Source organism: Cygnus olor, chromosome 15, assembly GCF_009769625.2.
Source record: "Cygnus olor isolate bCygOlo1 chromosome 15, bCygOlo1.pri.v2, whole genome shotgun sequence".
In the NCBI taxonomy this organism is placed as follows: Eukaryota; Metazoa; Chordata; class Aves; order Anseriformes; family Anatidae; genus Cygnus; species Cygnus olor.
This window is the reverse complement of record NC_049183.1, coordinates 17,575,251-17,590,513: the sequence shown is the minus strand read 5'-3', so window position 1 is coordinate 17,590,513 and position 15,263 is coordinate 17,575,251. Positions and strand designations below refer to the sequence as shown.

Here is a 15,263-nt window from a genome sequence, read left to right as displayed (position 1 = left end):
GCTTGCCTGATGCTCTGATTTTGTCTGGTTGCTGATGTAAGTGCAGAAACCTCAGTGCTACACACAGGATAGAGTCAAGCAGTAAGCAACAGGGTCTTATATCATCATCTTGTATGTTATCCTTATTCAAAGGGCTCTGTTTGAAACCTGGCACCGACATATACAGAACATGTTGCATCTTTGCTGGTACCTCTTCAATCTGGTTTGCAAGACATCCTGGAGGATGTGACCTTGGAAGGCAGGCAGAATATCGAACCTGCATAATAAGAGCATCTCTGCATCAGTGGCAGCCTGTTGGGTACAGGGCAGTTAATAAATAATGAGGATGTCAAAGATAACAGCAGGGAAGTGGGATCAGGTAGCAGCTTTGCAGCCAGCTTTCTGACAGCCTCCTGGCAACGTCCAATTAAGAGGCACGCCTGCACTCAGCCCAGTGCAGAGCTCGTCCGGTGCGGGCTTTGGGGCGCTGGGATGCCAGCATGCAGGGCACCCTGCAGCAGGCTGTTTTGTAGCACGTGCTCAAGGAGGGTGGCGGGAAGCATCCAAACACTTTGCAGAGCTATGTAGGTCTCCCAGGAGCCTCTCCCTCGGGGAAGTGTAGGACTGGACTCACTTTCTCAGGGCTTGTGGAGAGGAGCAGTGGGTGGCTCCTGGGCCCGTGCCGAGGCGTGGAGCCGCCTGCTTGGGATTGCCGCCCGCGGGCAAGCAGGTGTTTGTTTTGAGGGTCGGGTTTTATGGACCCACAGTTCAGATATTAGGAATCTGGCTATACTTGAGGTGTAATTGATCTACTGATGACTTTTTAGACATCTGGTAAGATGGGACTGCCTTCCAAACATCAAAATCTGCACCAAAATGATCTCGATTTGAATAATAAGTATTCCATCGTTGTTTGGTAAATATACCCAGTGTTAATGGTGCTTAATGGTGCCTGTAATTGGTGTCTAAAGTTATTTAAAAGTAAATTTACTAGAAAATAATTAGCAATTTTATAGTTCACTACTTCCTAATTTTGTTGATAAAAGTTTTTCAGTGCTTTTATCAGATGACACAATAAGACCATGCTGTCAAATAGCTTTTTGCAAGCTAACAGGAAATTGTGCACACAAAATAAGATAAAAAAATTTTCCTCCTAATTTATTTGCCTGGCAGCCAGCCCTCTCTCTGACTTTATTATAAACTGATTTATCCTTAAGCAGTGGTGAGCAGAACTTTCCAGGCACTGCTGGGGCATCTGTTCCTTGTGACCTTGGCAATGACCCCCGAGCTGCGAGGCCAGCGAGTAGGGCTGCCCCCCCACCCCCACCCCCCGGGACACATCCTGCTGTCCCTAGCTGAGGCAGCGCACTTTGGGGCCATCTCCCCTCCCAGCTGTCCCATACAGCAGTGAGAGAGCAGTGGCTGGCACCGTGCCTGGCCTGACCCTGGCACTCCATGGTGCCTTTCCCATGGCCCATTTGGCATCAGGGATCCACATCCCTGGGGGTGGGGGTCATGGCTGGCATCCCCCTGGGCTCTGCCACCTGCACTGGGCTTGTGCTGCTGCGGGGCCAAGGAGGGACGGAGCAGAGAAATGCAGCTGCTACAACGTTTTATTGTTTAGAGTTGTGGGTTCAAGTGTGTGGTTCAAGATGTTCATATTGTTCAGGTACAGAATGACACAGACAGACAGAGACGTATTTGGGAGGAGGCGACAGCACAGCAGTGGGGTTTCAGAAAAGACTAACTCTCCGTTTTCAGTCTCTGAACCATAAAGTACCAGCTTTTCCAGAACAATGAATCACCCAGTCTGTGTATAAAATTAAATATAATTTATGCTTTGCTAATTGAAATCAAATACAAAATTCAATTTCCTGCGTATTGTAATGCTGACATTTGAATAGTTGAAAAAAAAAAAAAAAAGTATTATTAACCTGACTCTCTCTTTTGGCAGGCCACTCTCTGGCCAGATAGAAAATAATTCCTCTGTCAAAGTGCTGCATTAGCAATGCAGACACAGCCCCTCACGTGGCAGACAAGGGCCACAGGTGGGGTTATGTCTCAGAAAACAGAACAAAACCCCACACCCCAAGGAGCCCTCCCTGTGCCACTTGTAATTCCAGCTGCTCACATGCAGGGAGCGGGGCTGCCCCTGGCTGCTTAGCATCTCTGCCCAAGCTTGAGATTGCAGCGATATAAAAAATAAACCTCTGCATATATGGCAAAAAGAATGAGGATCCAGAACAGGGGCAGGATGGTGGGGCATGGTTCATTGCAGCGCCACCCGCTCCCTGCCCCACTTCCCTTGGTGAGCCCTCGCTGCGTCAGGGAAAGGATGCAGAGCTCAGCTGTGCCCTGTGCTGGGGCTTCTCGCAGCTCTGGAAAACTCACCAAGTTATGGGGGTGATTGTCCTTCATCCGAGTGCAAAATGGAAGCTCCTCGCTGGCCCAGCCACAAGCCGGCTGAGTTCCCTAACTGGGTGCTTCATTGGGTTGTAATTCTCAGGCAAACACACATTTTCGGATCTCCTTTCCCTCCAGCAACAGGCATGATAAGTGTGATGGCGGCTTGGTGGCAATCAGGGGCCAGAAGCCTGTTCCTGGAAGAAGCCAGTCTGAGCTGCCCTGGAGCCACGGGGCCACGGCACAATGCCTAGAGCAGAGCAAGGGCCGGGATGTGCAGGAAACCTGGTGGGTTGGGTTCAGTGTTCCCAGGGGCTCGCACAAACTCAAAAAGACCTTACTCAGAGACCTTGCTCCAGATGATGCTGCGGATGGGGCTGAAGAGAGTCCAAGCTTTGGCCACGGGGGAGATGCGCGGTGCCGTGCCATTAGCCACTAGCAGCCGCGGTTATGAACAGCCACCAACCTGTACAGCCGATGCCGTGAGCGGGACCACGGTCCACGGCAGCCTCCAGCAGCAGCAAGGACCACCAGCCCAGCTGGGCCCTGGGCCACCAGAGCTGCTGAAAGACTCCGCTCACGCCATCAGCCTGAACCCGCCCTGGCTTCAGGGCTGCAGCGCAGCAGGAAGAGAGGAAATCTCTGGCTGCTGGGCCTCAAAATGAAGCCCTAGTCCTCCTGCTGAATTCACCGGTCAGCTTGCAGCAAATTGTATTACAGCAGCTTTCGCTTAGGAGATTATATGGTATCTTAATATCATGTGAAATACCATAAAGTTATTCCTATTACATACTTCCAATTTTCATGTAACAATCTGGGAATTTGAGGATCTGTAAAAAAAAAAGTTATGTCAGGAGCTGTTTTAAAATTTAATCGGGGTGATAGGAACTGATATCAATTTAGCAGGGAGTTTTGTGATGCCCCTCCAGAACAGGCCACAGTGTAAATTTTCAAATTCAATTCAACTCTTTCTTCACCCAGTCCAAGGCACCAGCACCACTTTATAGTGTAATGAACCACGTGACAGAGCGTGAAACCCAAAGCAGGTTCAGCTCGTTACCTAATGTAACAATAATTTCATTTGGTTAGTTGGATCAATAGGGTTTTCTTCCCACCTTAATCAAAATTGAGTCTTGGTCCTCCTAAAGCAACCTCATACTGCATCTCTGCTGCTGTCGAACAGCCAGGGACCCAGCATCTGTGAGGCAGTGGGAGACGCACAACAGCCACGCTTGTCCTACGGCCACTTGTTAAAAGAGAGTAGCCAGCAATATTTGAGTGGCCTTAGTAATCGCCCGTGCAAAGGGAACATTTCCACAATGGTAGCTCTACAGTTTTTCTTTTGTTCCCTCTCTGTTTTTTTTTTTTTTTTTCTCAATAATGGACATGGAAAACAGTGGCTGCTTCGAAGTGCTGTTGTCTTGCTCTCCACTGTTCCCGGCATGCAGCTTGCATCACGTTGCCGGAGGATTCAATTGTGATACGGGTTTATTTTATGGTTTCTACCAGGACTTGCAAATTTGGTTGAGCATATGACTCGGTCATTTCCATTAGAAAACACACATATGTTGTGCAGAGCAGTGCTCACCCTGGGAATTAATTGCTTTTTTGTAACAGATTCTGAAGTAGAGATGAAGGCTGCTTCAGGATTATGCAAATCCCATTGTCAGCAGCAAGCAGCAGGGATCTGATGTGCAAGGTGCAAAAGTACCGCAGTCCCTGGGCCCTGATGGCCAGACCTCTGCTGTGATGACAAAGCCGTCCCCAACACCTGTGGCCTGCAGTGACAGCCTGGGATCCCATTGGGAGCACCAAACCACTGGCCGGGACACCGCACGGTGCCCACAGCCTGGCCAGCAGGCGCTCTGTGAATGGCCTCAGGATGTGGTTTGGCAGAGAAGGACAGGGGCTGGGAGAAGGCCCTGATTCTGATCTTACTGAGCATCCCCATAAATCAGAACAATTCTCTTCTGTCAGTGGAGTTACAGCCTTCAGTGAGAGGAGAATCGGGCCCAAGATTTTGTGGCACTTGGTAAATACTAGTTTTAGTGCAACAAGTAATTGGAACATCTGGTGCAAATGAAGTTTCTGTACATAGTTCCTTTGCAGCATAACTGGCTTTATTCCTTCCCCACACAAATACCAGCGTGCATGTGAATGCACATCCTGAATTTACCAGATCTCATGCTGCTGCTTGACCAAAACTTTAAGCCAGGGCAGGAGAAATTGAATCTATTGGTTTGTCTTGTTGCTGCTGGATTTTGTACGCCACCTTCACGCTCAGCAAGTGGCAGCAGGACGTGCTGGTCCCGCCTGCCTGGCTGCGAGGAACACGCCAGCAGCAGAACGTGGACACGAAGCATCCCATCACCTCAAGGAGCTTTGCTCCCTCCACCTTCTCCTCCTCCCACCCACTCCCTGATCCCTCAGGAGGGGAGAGCCCAGGCCTAAATGCAACCTGGAGGTGATGTGTCACTAACGTTTCAGAACTGGAAATGCTGTTCACCTCTGGCTGCAACCTTAACCACGCAAGACTCTTGCGCTTACGAGACTGAGCCTTTAGCCCTGTGTGAGTTTTGGGTCTCTAATGATGATTCACATCTCAAAACAGAAGAGCTTTTTTCCTGATTTCTTGGTTCTACTTATCACTTTCTTCCTGCTCCCAGTTGAAATCTTGGCCTGTCATTTGGTAAAACATGACATTGAATGGTTTGTAAAACTTCCGCAGTCTGTGGATGACGTCAGGGTCTATTTTGGGGTGAGTTCGACCCTTGGACTTGCCCAAGCACCGGGGAGCACTACTGTCCTCGGGCTTCTTTAGACAGGGAAACCCCTTGGTTTTATTAAAATAAAAGTGTTTCTCTGTCACAATCCTCTTGAGGCCTAAAAAATCCTGGACCTTGGCCATCTCCCCAGCTGGGTCAGTGATGAGCCTCTCGCCACTGACAAAAAGGATCTGGGACAGAGGAAAGTACTGGAGCCAGTTCTCCAGGTGCAGTGCGTAGATGCCAATGCGGATGGCACTCCAGGAGGCATCGATCAGCCCCAGGGTCCGGTTCTTGAAGGCCAGCACCTCAAAGGTGGGGATCTCTGGCTTTTTGGAGAGTGTCTGCGTGTAGTCCGAGATGGCGCGGGTGACCGGGTTCCTCACTACCACGATCAGCTTCGTGTCCTTGGCCATGGAGTGAATGCGCCTGGGGGCCTCGTTGGTCACAAAATAGCTGGGGGTCTTCTCCATGGTGATCTGCCCATCCAGGGTCTTGGGCATCACGTTCCTGCACAGAAGCAGAGGGAGAAGTGGTTAAGCAGCAGCCGGGCACAGGCAGACACCTGGGGTCCCCTGCTGCCCCGTGCAGGTATCGGCAGGACATTCAGGAGGAGGGACGCTGCAGGCCCCAGGGACCAAAGCACTTGTGGTTTTGTTTCTCCTCAGCCCCCGGACATGGTGGGCACCTGAAGTATTAAATTAGCCTTGGTAACACATTATATACTCAATTCGCCATAGGCAAATGTAGACAAAAGTTAATTGACAATAAACCTGTACAATACCTGTCTGTTCAGCAAGCCATCTGCTTCCATTTGCTCAATTAAGTCTATTCACTTCAGAGCCTTGTACCGGAGTGGTGCAGTTAGGATTACACAAGACCTTTTTGTTATGATGACATGCTTTTAAATGTCTCAGCTAATAAAACTTAATACAGAATAAGATCCCCTGCTTCTAGTACAATAATTAAATTTATTTACTATCTTGTGTGTGAGAAAGAATGACTTTTCTTTTATCTCTAATTCACATGCTCTGTCAATAATTAATTGCTGCTGGGTTTTGAGCTTCCTGTGCAAGCACTTTTATTAGCCAAAAGGAATTTGCCTACTGGATAAATTAGCATGTAGCAAGACTTTCCTGGATAGCATATTACCATATTGTAAAATGAAAATCCAGCAAGATAGCATTTATATCTAAGAAAATGAAGAGGTAAATGCTTGTCCCAGCTGCCCCCAGTTGAAGATTATCATAGCAAGCTGGAAGGTATTAAAAGATGTCCCCTCCAAGTGCACTATAGCCTCTTTCGAGCCTCATGAGCTGCCGGGTGCCAATGAGGCTGGTGGGCAGAGCAGCAGTAAGGCCGGCCCACGGCATGTGCTGCAGCAGCGAGCAGCGAGGGCTCCCGGTGGCCAAGCCCCATCCCACATGGCAGCCTGGCACAGCACCCCGCAGATCGCGGCACGGCTGCCCTCTGCACCAAGCGCATGGGGCTTGGGTAAAGCGCCAGGCTATGGGGCGGCAGCCGCAGCACCCGCACGTACACCCATGTCTGGGAGCGCTTGCTGTGCTGTGCAAGTGTTCGATACCGCAGTGTGTGTGTTTAAAGGCTTTACAGGCACAGTATTGACTGCTTTTTAAGTGCGTTCTAACAATATTTTTATCTAAAGCTTTTCAAATACTTGTGCATATGCACTCCCACACAAAGTATAGTTTGTTTAACCTGTTGTTTGCTAATTTGTCCTGCATGCCCGGTTCCTTGTGGGGCTGCTGGGCCAGAGATGCAGCAGGATGGGGGGATGCTGCCTGCTCCTGCCGTGGGCTGCGCGACCCTGCAGCGCCTGCGGCATTCAGCGGGGTCTGCGGCAGCGGAACGGAGGGAGGTGCTCCGGGTCTTGCAGGATTATCCCTTCGCATTCTCACTATTTTTAGTTCAAACATATGCTGAGGAAACAAAGTGAATGGCTGGAAATGGTTCTGTGAGAGCATCTTGGGCACCAGCGACCACAGCAATGCTGACGTCAAACAGCAGAGCACTCGGAAGCAGTCATTTCATGGAATTACACAGCTGAAGTCTGCAAGCAAAAGTGCCTGTCAGACAAGGCCCAGCTAGATTTGCCTGTCACTGTGCCTTGTATTTGTGACTGCTAAATGCTACTGGTTGCTTCAAACCTCTCCATTATTTGTGTATTTACTGCCAGTGTAATCCATCCAACTGGGCTTGTTTTGTGAGGCGCTGCAGGAGGCAGTGGGAGTCTCCGGACAGGACAGGAGGAGGAGGTTCCGGGGCTGCCAGCAGCTCGTCCCCTCTGCCGCTGTGCCCGGCGCATAGCTGCCTGTGTCTGCAGTCCTGACTGCTGCCAGCCTGCCCAGAGGGGTTCTGTGCTTCGCCCCTGCCTTGCCTGAGGAGCAGCGGTTTGCTAGGAGCAGGGATTAGCCAAGAACAATGCATCTTGAGGTATTTTTCCTTTAAGAAAAGCCTGAACAGATTAAGAGGGAAGCAAGCGGTAGGGGACTGTAGATGCTGCAGAATTACAGAGTGGCTTTCCTGTGGGGGATCCAGCACCCAGATTTAACAGCCCTGTAGGAAGGGAGCACCTTTTACAGCTGTGCGCATCACACCAAGGCCCACACCATGGTCAGGGGCTGACTGCTGCACAAACAGGGTGCCCGCCTGCAGAGCTGAAGCCACGGGCAGCACTGCTCCATGCGGCCGCTCTCACTGGGCCCAGCTGCGGAGGCAGCGATCCGCCTCCTGCGAGGACGAAGGCCGTGCTCATGGGGCGCCCATGCTCAGCAGTGTCACTGCGCACGCCAGTGGGGCCCGAGCCCGAGCCTGAACCAGCAGCTGACACAGCAAGCTGGGCCATCTTAAAACCTACTCAAGGAAACAGCACTGAAGAGCAGGCCAGCAAGCACTTGTGAGCAATGGCTCCATTTCCCTATTACCAGAGTTGCCCTGCAGGTCAGGACTTTCCCCCAAAGGCACTCAGCTCCAGGGACCTCGTTTCTTTCTGTCATTACCACCCTCTGCTGCACTGCTCTGCTGCCAGCGAGCGATGCCCGGCGAGACACCAGCTGACGCAGCGTGGCGAGCGGCAGTGGCCACGGTGCTCCTGCCCATGTCTGACCCAGCCCCGCTCTTACAGGGGTGGCTGAGGAGCTGCTCTGTGCTCTCTAATCCGAGGGTGCTGCTGGAGGCCCCACGGTGCCCAAGGAATGCAGGCTGCTTCTGTCTAATGGGGGGAGTTGGGCGAGCAGTGCTGAGCTAACAGAGCTGCTCGATGCCTGTTGTGCGCAGATCCTGCAGCAAGGTTGTTCACTTTGATGTCTGAAGTGCCTGCACTTTACCATGGCCTCACGTCAAGTTTTGCACCAGTCCTGATCCTCAGAGAAGAGGAAATGCTCATGCAGGTGTGAAACTGCCGGTTGCACTGGTAATGCCATAGATATTTCATTTTTATCCTTCCGTGTAGTTTTCTTGGATTGTAAGATAAGGCAAATGTTTGCTTTGGCTACTTAAATATTTCTTATCTATTGCTGAAAATTGAAGCACTGGTAATTCAGTAATTGAACTGATGAAGGCAACAAGAAGTTCTGGATACCACCACAGTCAATAGGCTAGACCAAATAAGAAAGATTTCCAAACACTCATCTTTACCCCTTGTTCCTGAAGCAGTGACCTGTGCCTGTCGGTCCGCGCGCTGCTGCTGCCAGACAGGGCCAAAGGCAGGGCACGTGCTGGGCCTGCTCGAGGTCTCTGGCACCAGCAGCACTGGTGTCAGGAGAAGAGGTGAATGTGGTCATTTTCTCTGGCACTGCACAGCACAGCTTCATGTCACTACAGTGCTGAGGGCAGTCCCTGTTGGCCCTTGGGCTACTGAGGCAAATGGAGGAACCCCTTAGGCAGTTCTCCTCTTGGTAACACAGCGTGGGCTAACTGGCCTGCAAGGAGTCTGCAAGGAGCTGTGGCAGCCAAACCATGCAGGACTGGGTGGCTGTGGCTGTGCCAGGAGCCGTGAGCAGCCTCGGCAAACAGGGCAGAGGAGTGAGAAACTGGAACCAGGGAATAAAGGCTCTTCCAACCCTGTGACTTTGCCCAGGGCGTTCCCAGAACAGATTTCTATTGAACCATTAATTACCAAAATCAATATGTTACTCTTCTGTTCCTTGCTCTACAAAATAGTTATTTTATCATCATTTATAGCTAGCAATCTCTATACAATTCCTTTTTAACTGATGCGATGACAATTTAACTACAGCCCACTTTTCACCCTGCTGCTTGCTGGCCTGTGCTACACACAGAGCACCTCAGGTGATCGGGGGGCAGCTGAACTGTCAGCCCCTGGGGACAGCAGCACCGCAACCTGGGTGGTGGCTGGGAGGTTTCCTGCTAGGTCCCCCGGCTTTGACACCAGTCAGTAATCAGAGAAGTAGCAGTGTGCAAAAGTCCTCTTACCTGGCAAATGGTGATAGACTGCCAGGCAAGCAGAAAACACCATTACCCTATGGTATTCAATTACCTTGACACCCGCGCAGCAGCACTGCACACTTGTTTATGCTTTCTCGGACAGGATAAGCTGTTTTCCTATGCAATTGTCTGAGCATAAGGAGGGACCAGCCCAGGCAAAATTGGCTGGTGTATGCTCCTCTGAGTCAGACACCCTGGCAGCAAGCAGCAGGCTGTCAAATGTCAAAATGTGGCGATTATGAGATGCTAAAAGCTCCATTGGACTATAGGCAATAGGGCTCCAGGGGACCCTTGCCATTGTCTGGTCTGACCCTCTGCATGGCATGGGCAGAGACCTGCCTTGCACACCCCGGTGGTGGGCACAGCACCAGCACATCTGCTCTGTAGCATGGGGCTACACAGCCCCTGGGGGGGCTCCCGGGGCTGGTTCACATCGCTCACAACTACTTGGCACCTCCGTTGCAGCGTGAATTGGTCTGGCCACAGCCACTAGACTGTTGTTTTACAGTAATACATCTTTGTATCTCGTCTCCTATCTGACAAGATGCTGTTCTGCAAATGCCTGTGAATGCTGAAACGGAAAGCTCAGAGAAATGAGGGCTGCCTGGGCCCCTGCACCTTGTGTCGATGCTCTGGCTGTACCATCAGGCTGCAGGGGGCTGCTGACAGCAGCTGCACTGCATTTGCTCCAACACCATGAGCATTTGCAGCCCCTGGGACATTTAGCCTTGAGCAAGGCATCTAGGCTATGGGGTAAGGCATTAGGGACTTAGTCCCTGCACAAGCTTTTGATTGCTTTGTATTATGGATTGTGACTGTGATTTGTGGGTTCTTAGATGACATCGCTTTAAAAGAGATGAAAATTAATCTGAATTCAGAGGAAGTACTGCTGCCGTCATTCCCCACGCTCACTCCTGTGCATCCCGACGGCTGGCAGGGCTGGGAGTCAGCCAGGAGTGGAGTTTCCCTCTCCTTCCAGGCACTGAGGTGCAGTGGCAATAGCCCCTTCATAGGCAGTTCTGTAAACAAGGATTTTGCTCCCCTCTGTTCCGGGGTCAAGGGGGAGACTTTAATATTATACTTACTTAGCTTTTGTTTCAAATTATGGTTTCAATAAGCTGTTGCAACACGCACACACACCAAAAAAAAAAAAAGCCTCTAAGCTTTTTCTTTGCAGTGGGGATGTTTCAGACAATATACTGGAAGCAAGTTATAGTGGCTGATGTTCAAGTATAAAACCAACACACCAGGGGGTTCTGAAAGAACCACATACAAACTATTAATTACAACAGCCCCTTCAGATGATGTTATCACAATAAACAGCAGCCAAGAAATTGCAGAGCTAATAATCTGAAAGTGTTGTCGCATTTAAGGTCTGTGTTTAATTCTGTGCACAATAAAGACAAATGGGTAGATAGGTTGGTACTAAGGAGAGACGGCAGGGTAGTAGCGATCAAGGAAAAGAGGAAGAAAAGCAGATTCAGCTTTCGCCATACAGTTTCAAGGATAACATAGGAAACTGCAGTGTGCAGTGAGAAGCATCCTTCCCTGAGACTCCTGGCCCTGTAGAGCACCAGAACTACTGCAGCTTTGGGACTCACACACAGAAATGCTTTTTCCTGACCTCTGCCCCCTTTCAGAGTTATTTCCTAGGTGCTGCCTTTCCTGGGCAGGCATACTAGCTGCCTCGCTGGGCACCCCACAGCGCAAATGCAGCTGTGAAGGAGCTGGAGCATGTCAGCCCGAGGAGCCAACGCATCCCACACACATCCTGCTGCATGTGAGAGCTGCTGGCAGGGGTGCAGCAGAGAACATGGCATGGCACCGTCTGGCAGGCATTAGTGAAAATAACAGGGCTGTTGAATGTCGAGCCGCTGAGCCCCTGGCACCGCAGCGGGTCCTCAGAGCAGATAACCTTCACGGAGCTGCTGCCACGAGCTCTGCCCTAACTGTGCACACGAACAGAATGGCGACCAACCACTCGCTTGGGCAGCACGCGGCGCCCTGGATTGCTCTCCTTGGCTGCTGCTGCAGAGCTCTTTGCAATGCTTTGCTCCTGGAAAGGACTGTACAGCCTCTTGAGTGGTCTTTGGCTCTTCTTACGCTGTTTCTTTTACTTGCAATGCCGGGCCAGTTAATGAAGATGCAGCTGCTGACCACACCCAGCACACCGAGGCAGAGCAGCCTAAGGGACACGGCACTGCGAGGGGATGCGTCTGCTCTCAGCTCTGCCACTGGTCTCTGCTCACCGCCCTGGCTCTTTTCCACCTCCACCGTTACCTGCCTGAAGAAGCTGGGCAATGACAACGAGCCACTTCCCTCCGGAAGGTGCTCTACCGCCATCCAGCAGCAATGAAGCCTTCACTCAGGTACGGGGGGGGAGCATCCATCCCTTCCTCATGCCTGTAGGTAGCAGCATCTCGGTGATGCGCAATGTCAAGATGAAACTTTTATTACCATTCCTGGGCTTGGATCCAGGAATTACCTGGTCCTCCTGGTAGATGATCAAATATGTATTATTGGGTGCTTGCTTGGGCTTTTGATATTTCTCTCCTCTCACATTCATTCCACAGTGCTGTGGCCAGGATACTAAGGGAGGGCAAGGCTGCTCTGTGTCCCCACCACCACCCCGAACGCTCCTGCAGCTCTGCAGTCAGGAAGGGGACTCTGCCATCACCTCTGCCAGTTGTTTGCGCTGTGCATAAAAATGCCCTTCAACTGCTGTGCAGTGATGGGCAGTAAGAACCCTTGCTTCCCTCTCCCCTCTGGTTGGTGGCAAAGGCCAGCTCTCAGCCCTCATTGGAAAAACGTGCTGTAGTAATTGTTCTTAACTGCTGGCTTCAGACAAGCTCTTTATTTTCAAAGGATACATTTTATAAATTTGTGAATTTGCATGTTGCCAAAATCCCCTTGTGGTTTATTTAAATCCAGATTATCTTGTTTATTCCTTCAGTCACAGCTGTCATTTATCTCTGTGTAGGCAGCTTGTTCACGATGTTGCAGGTTTCCTGCAATCCCACTCAAAAGGAGTCTTTGTTAACTGTATTTTCACGTTTCCAACAAGAGAAAAAAAGTTCACAGCAACTCCCAGGGCTCAGAGGACCACTGAGAAGGACATTGATCTGCACAATTGCTATCTGAATGAGGCAATGGCCATGGGCTGCAACAGTGACACCTGCACATGGAGCTCGTCTCTCTGCAGCTCCTCAGTGTGGAGCAAACATCTGCTTTTGTCTTCAGAAAAGACAAACATGAAGTCATTTTCCATTTTATTATTAACACATTCTGGTATAATTGGTTGAGCTGTCAACTGTGACCTGCCAGTAATTCAGCAGGCGAGGGACTTTCAAGGGGAGAACAGCATTGCAACCGAAGGGTGCTATACGCATTAAAAGCAGAACCTATTTGCTGTAAGCCCCCAAGTCAAATCTCGTGTTGAATTTGTTCAAACATAAATTTACAGCTGAATTTACATAGGTTTAATGTTTTATAATCTTTTTGGTCTGTGAATCTATATTCAAGACTGAGTGCATTAGCTTAGAAATACTGTGCTTAACACCGAAAATAATTTTAATCTCTCCAAAGTCCAATCCTTTGCACATCACTAAACCTCAGAATCCAATCCCTTCTAATAAGAGACACAAAACTTGCATCTGTCGCTGCCTAATAGATTCATACTGCTCTAATTCAGATGGGTTGCACATGTGTTTTAATAAAAAAAACATTAAACAAATTGCAAGGCACTTTCAGAAAAGCGTGTGCCAGTTCAGACTGGAGCTAAAGGGAAACAAAATGCCCCCGGGAGACTCACTGGAGCAGCTTCACAGCTTGGAAGCTGGTGTGACCCTGCCTGGCTGTGGCTGGAGGGAGAGAATCCCCTGTCCCCGTGGCTGGCTGCTCTGCTCTCTTGCAGGATTTAATGCCCATAAATTAAGGGATGCCTGGGACTGTTTTTTTCCCTTTCCAAGACAAGAAGATTTTGTTTGTCTCAAAGTTTGTCAAGCCATTTGGTGCCTGTGCGAAATGTTCTCAGGAGTGGCAGTCTGAGAGCACACAAGCAGACTTCCTTGCACTTCCAAGTGCAAGGACACTTGCTCCATGCCAGCCACCTTCCCCGCCAAGCTTCTCCCCAACATCTCCTGGGCCCTTCAGAAGCCCAGGGCGTGCAGCGGAGTGGTGGCACCTCTGGCTTCAGCCGTGGCCAGGCAAGTGAGCAGCCCTGGGGCCGGGAGCGCCCGCTCCCTGTCCGTCCGGCCGCGCTCTGCTCCCTCGGGTGCCAGCAGAGCGATGCAGAGCGGGCTCGTGTTGCCATAACGACGGAGGTGCTAGCACCGTGTTGACTAACTGCAAGCTGATCTGATCAGAGAATGGAAGTATCGAGTTGCTACGGTAACTGAAATGCCAAATCTGAAATTGTGTCAATAGCGAAGTTATCAAAAAGGAAGCAAACACAAACAGCGGGATACAGGGGCCTGAGCCTGGCCCGAGATCGCTGCTTGGCCCCAGCAGGGCACCGCAGCTCCTGCCTCCCGGCCGGGGAGCAGCCCCCAAGTGCCAGGCACAGCACCCCCTGTCCCCCCAGCAGGGGCCATGCCTCAGCACAACCAACTGCCCTCAAAGGACGGGGCGCGTAGGGCAGGCGCCTGGAGGAAGGGTGCTGCCAGCATCATCCCAGCCACACTCCCAGAAGCGGGGAAGATGCCTTGGAAGCACAGTCTGTTTCTAATGCGATTGTTCACCATCTAGCCCAGTTAGAGTCCAACAATTGCAAAGAAACAGATTCTGTGTCTCCACAAAATGCAAAATCTTTAACAGCTCATTGGCATGTGCTTGAGTTGGCCTGGATAAGAAGTTACTCCTGAGAGTCCACTATTGATTCTGTCAGGGATTCAGAGGTTTTATAGGCATGTTCAGGATCTCTTTAGTACTTTTACCTTCTTAATGGCTCTCATCACTGATAGAACTGAAGATATCCCTGTGCACACTGGGAAGTGGCTGAATCCATGCCAGGAGACAGCATTTTGCTTCTGTCGCAGAGAGCGTGGCTGCCCTCCAGGCGGGCAGGCAATCCTTCCAGGCAGCCCTGGGAAAGAAGGCTCTCATGTTTCCTCTGATACGCTTCAGGAAGCAGAGGGAGACATCACAGCTATGGGAAGAGGTGTGTGAACTTCACCCAGGAAGGCTCCTCTCCTCCTACCACTATGCAACAATATCAGTGGGCAGCTGGCTGAGTAGCAGACAAAAATATAAATATACTCTGATTTCACTGGGACCATCTGGCTCATGCATGATAGGCGGGTAAGAACGCTATAATCACGGAGCAGAGAACTAAGCTGATCCATTAAAGTCTTTTAGCAGAAGCAACCATGGAACCCATATTAATCCAGCAATGCTTTGTGAACAGACATCACAAGGTTAGATCTATTCAGTTGCAATTAAAAATAACCCTCATTGTTCAGGCTGGCTTGGATAGCTATTACTGCCTTGTGTTCCCCAAAGGCTCTCATGTATATAGATTGTTGATGTGAGCACAATGTAATCTGAAATTATGATCTTAATGCTAAATCTTGCTTTCCTCAAGTGGGTCTCCTTGGGAATATGTCTGTTGCCTTGTGCTGAAATCCCTTGCCCATCTGACAGCACAGCTCA

At 50.4% G+C, this 15,263-nt stretch overlaps 1 protein-coding gene across 1 annotated transcript in view; it reads right to left on the bottom strand.

Moving 5' to 3' along the window:
• Nucleotides 1-1,389: 1,389 nt before the first annotated feature.
• The window catches only part of HS3ST4 (heparan sulfate-glucosamine 3-sulfotransferase 4), a 65,538-nt gene continuing 51,664 nt past the window's right edge, over nucleotides 1,390-15,263 (bottom strand). Inside the window, exon 2 of the mRNA XM_040575041.1 lies at nucleotides 1,390-5,657. Within this exon, the coding sequence (XP_040430975.1) occupies nucleotides 5,021-5,657 (637 nt within the window). The 3' untranslated portion in view covers nucleotides 1,390-5,020. The remainder of the gene's footprint in view (nucleotides 5,658-15,263) is intronic.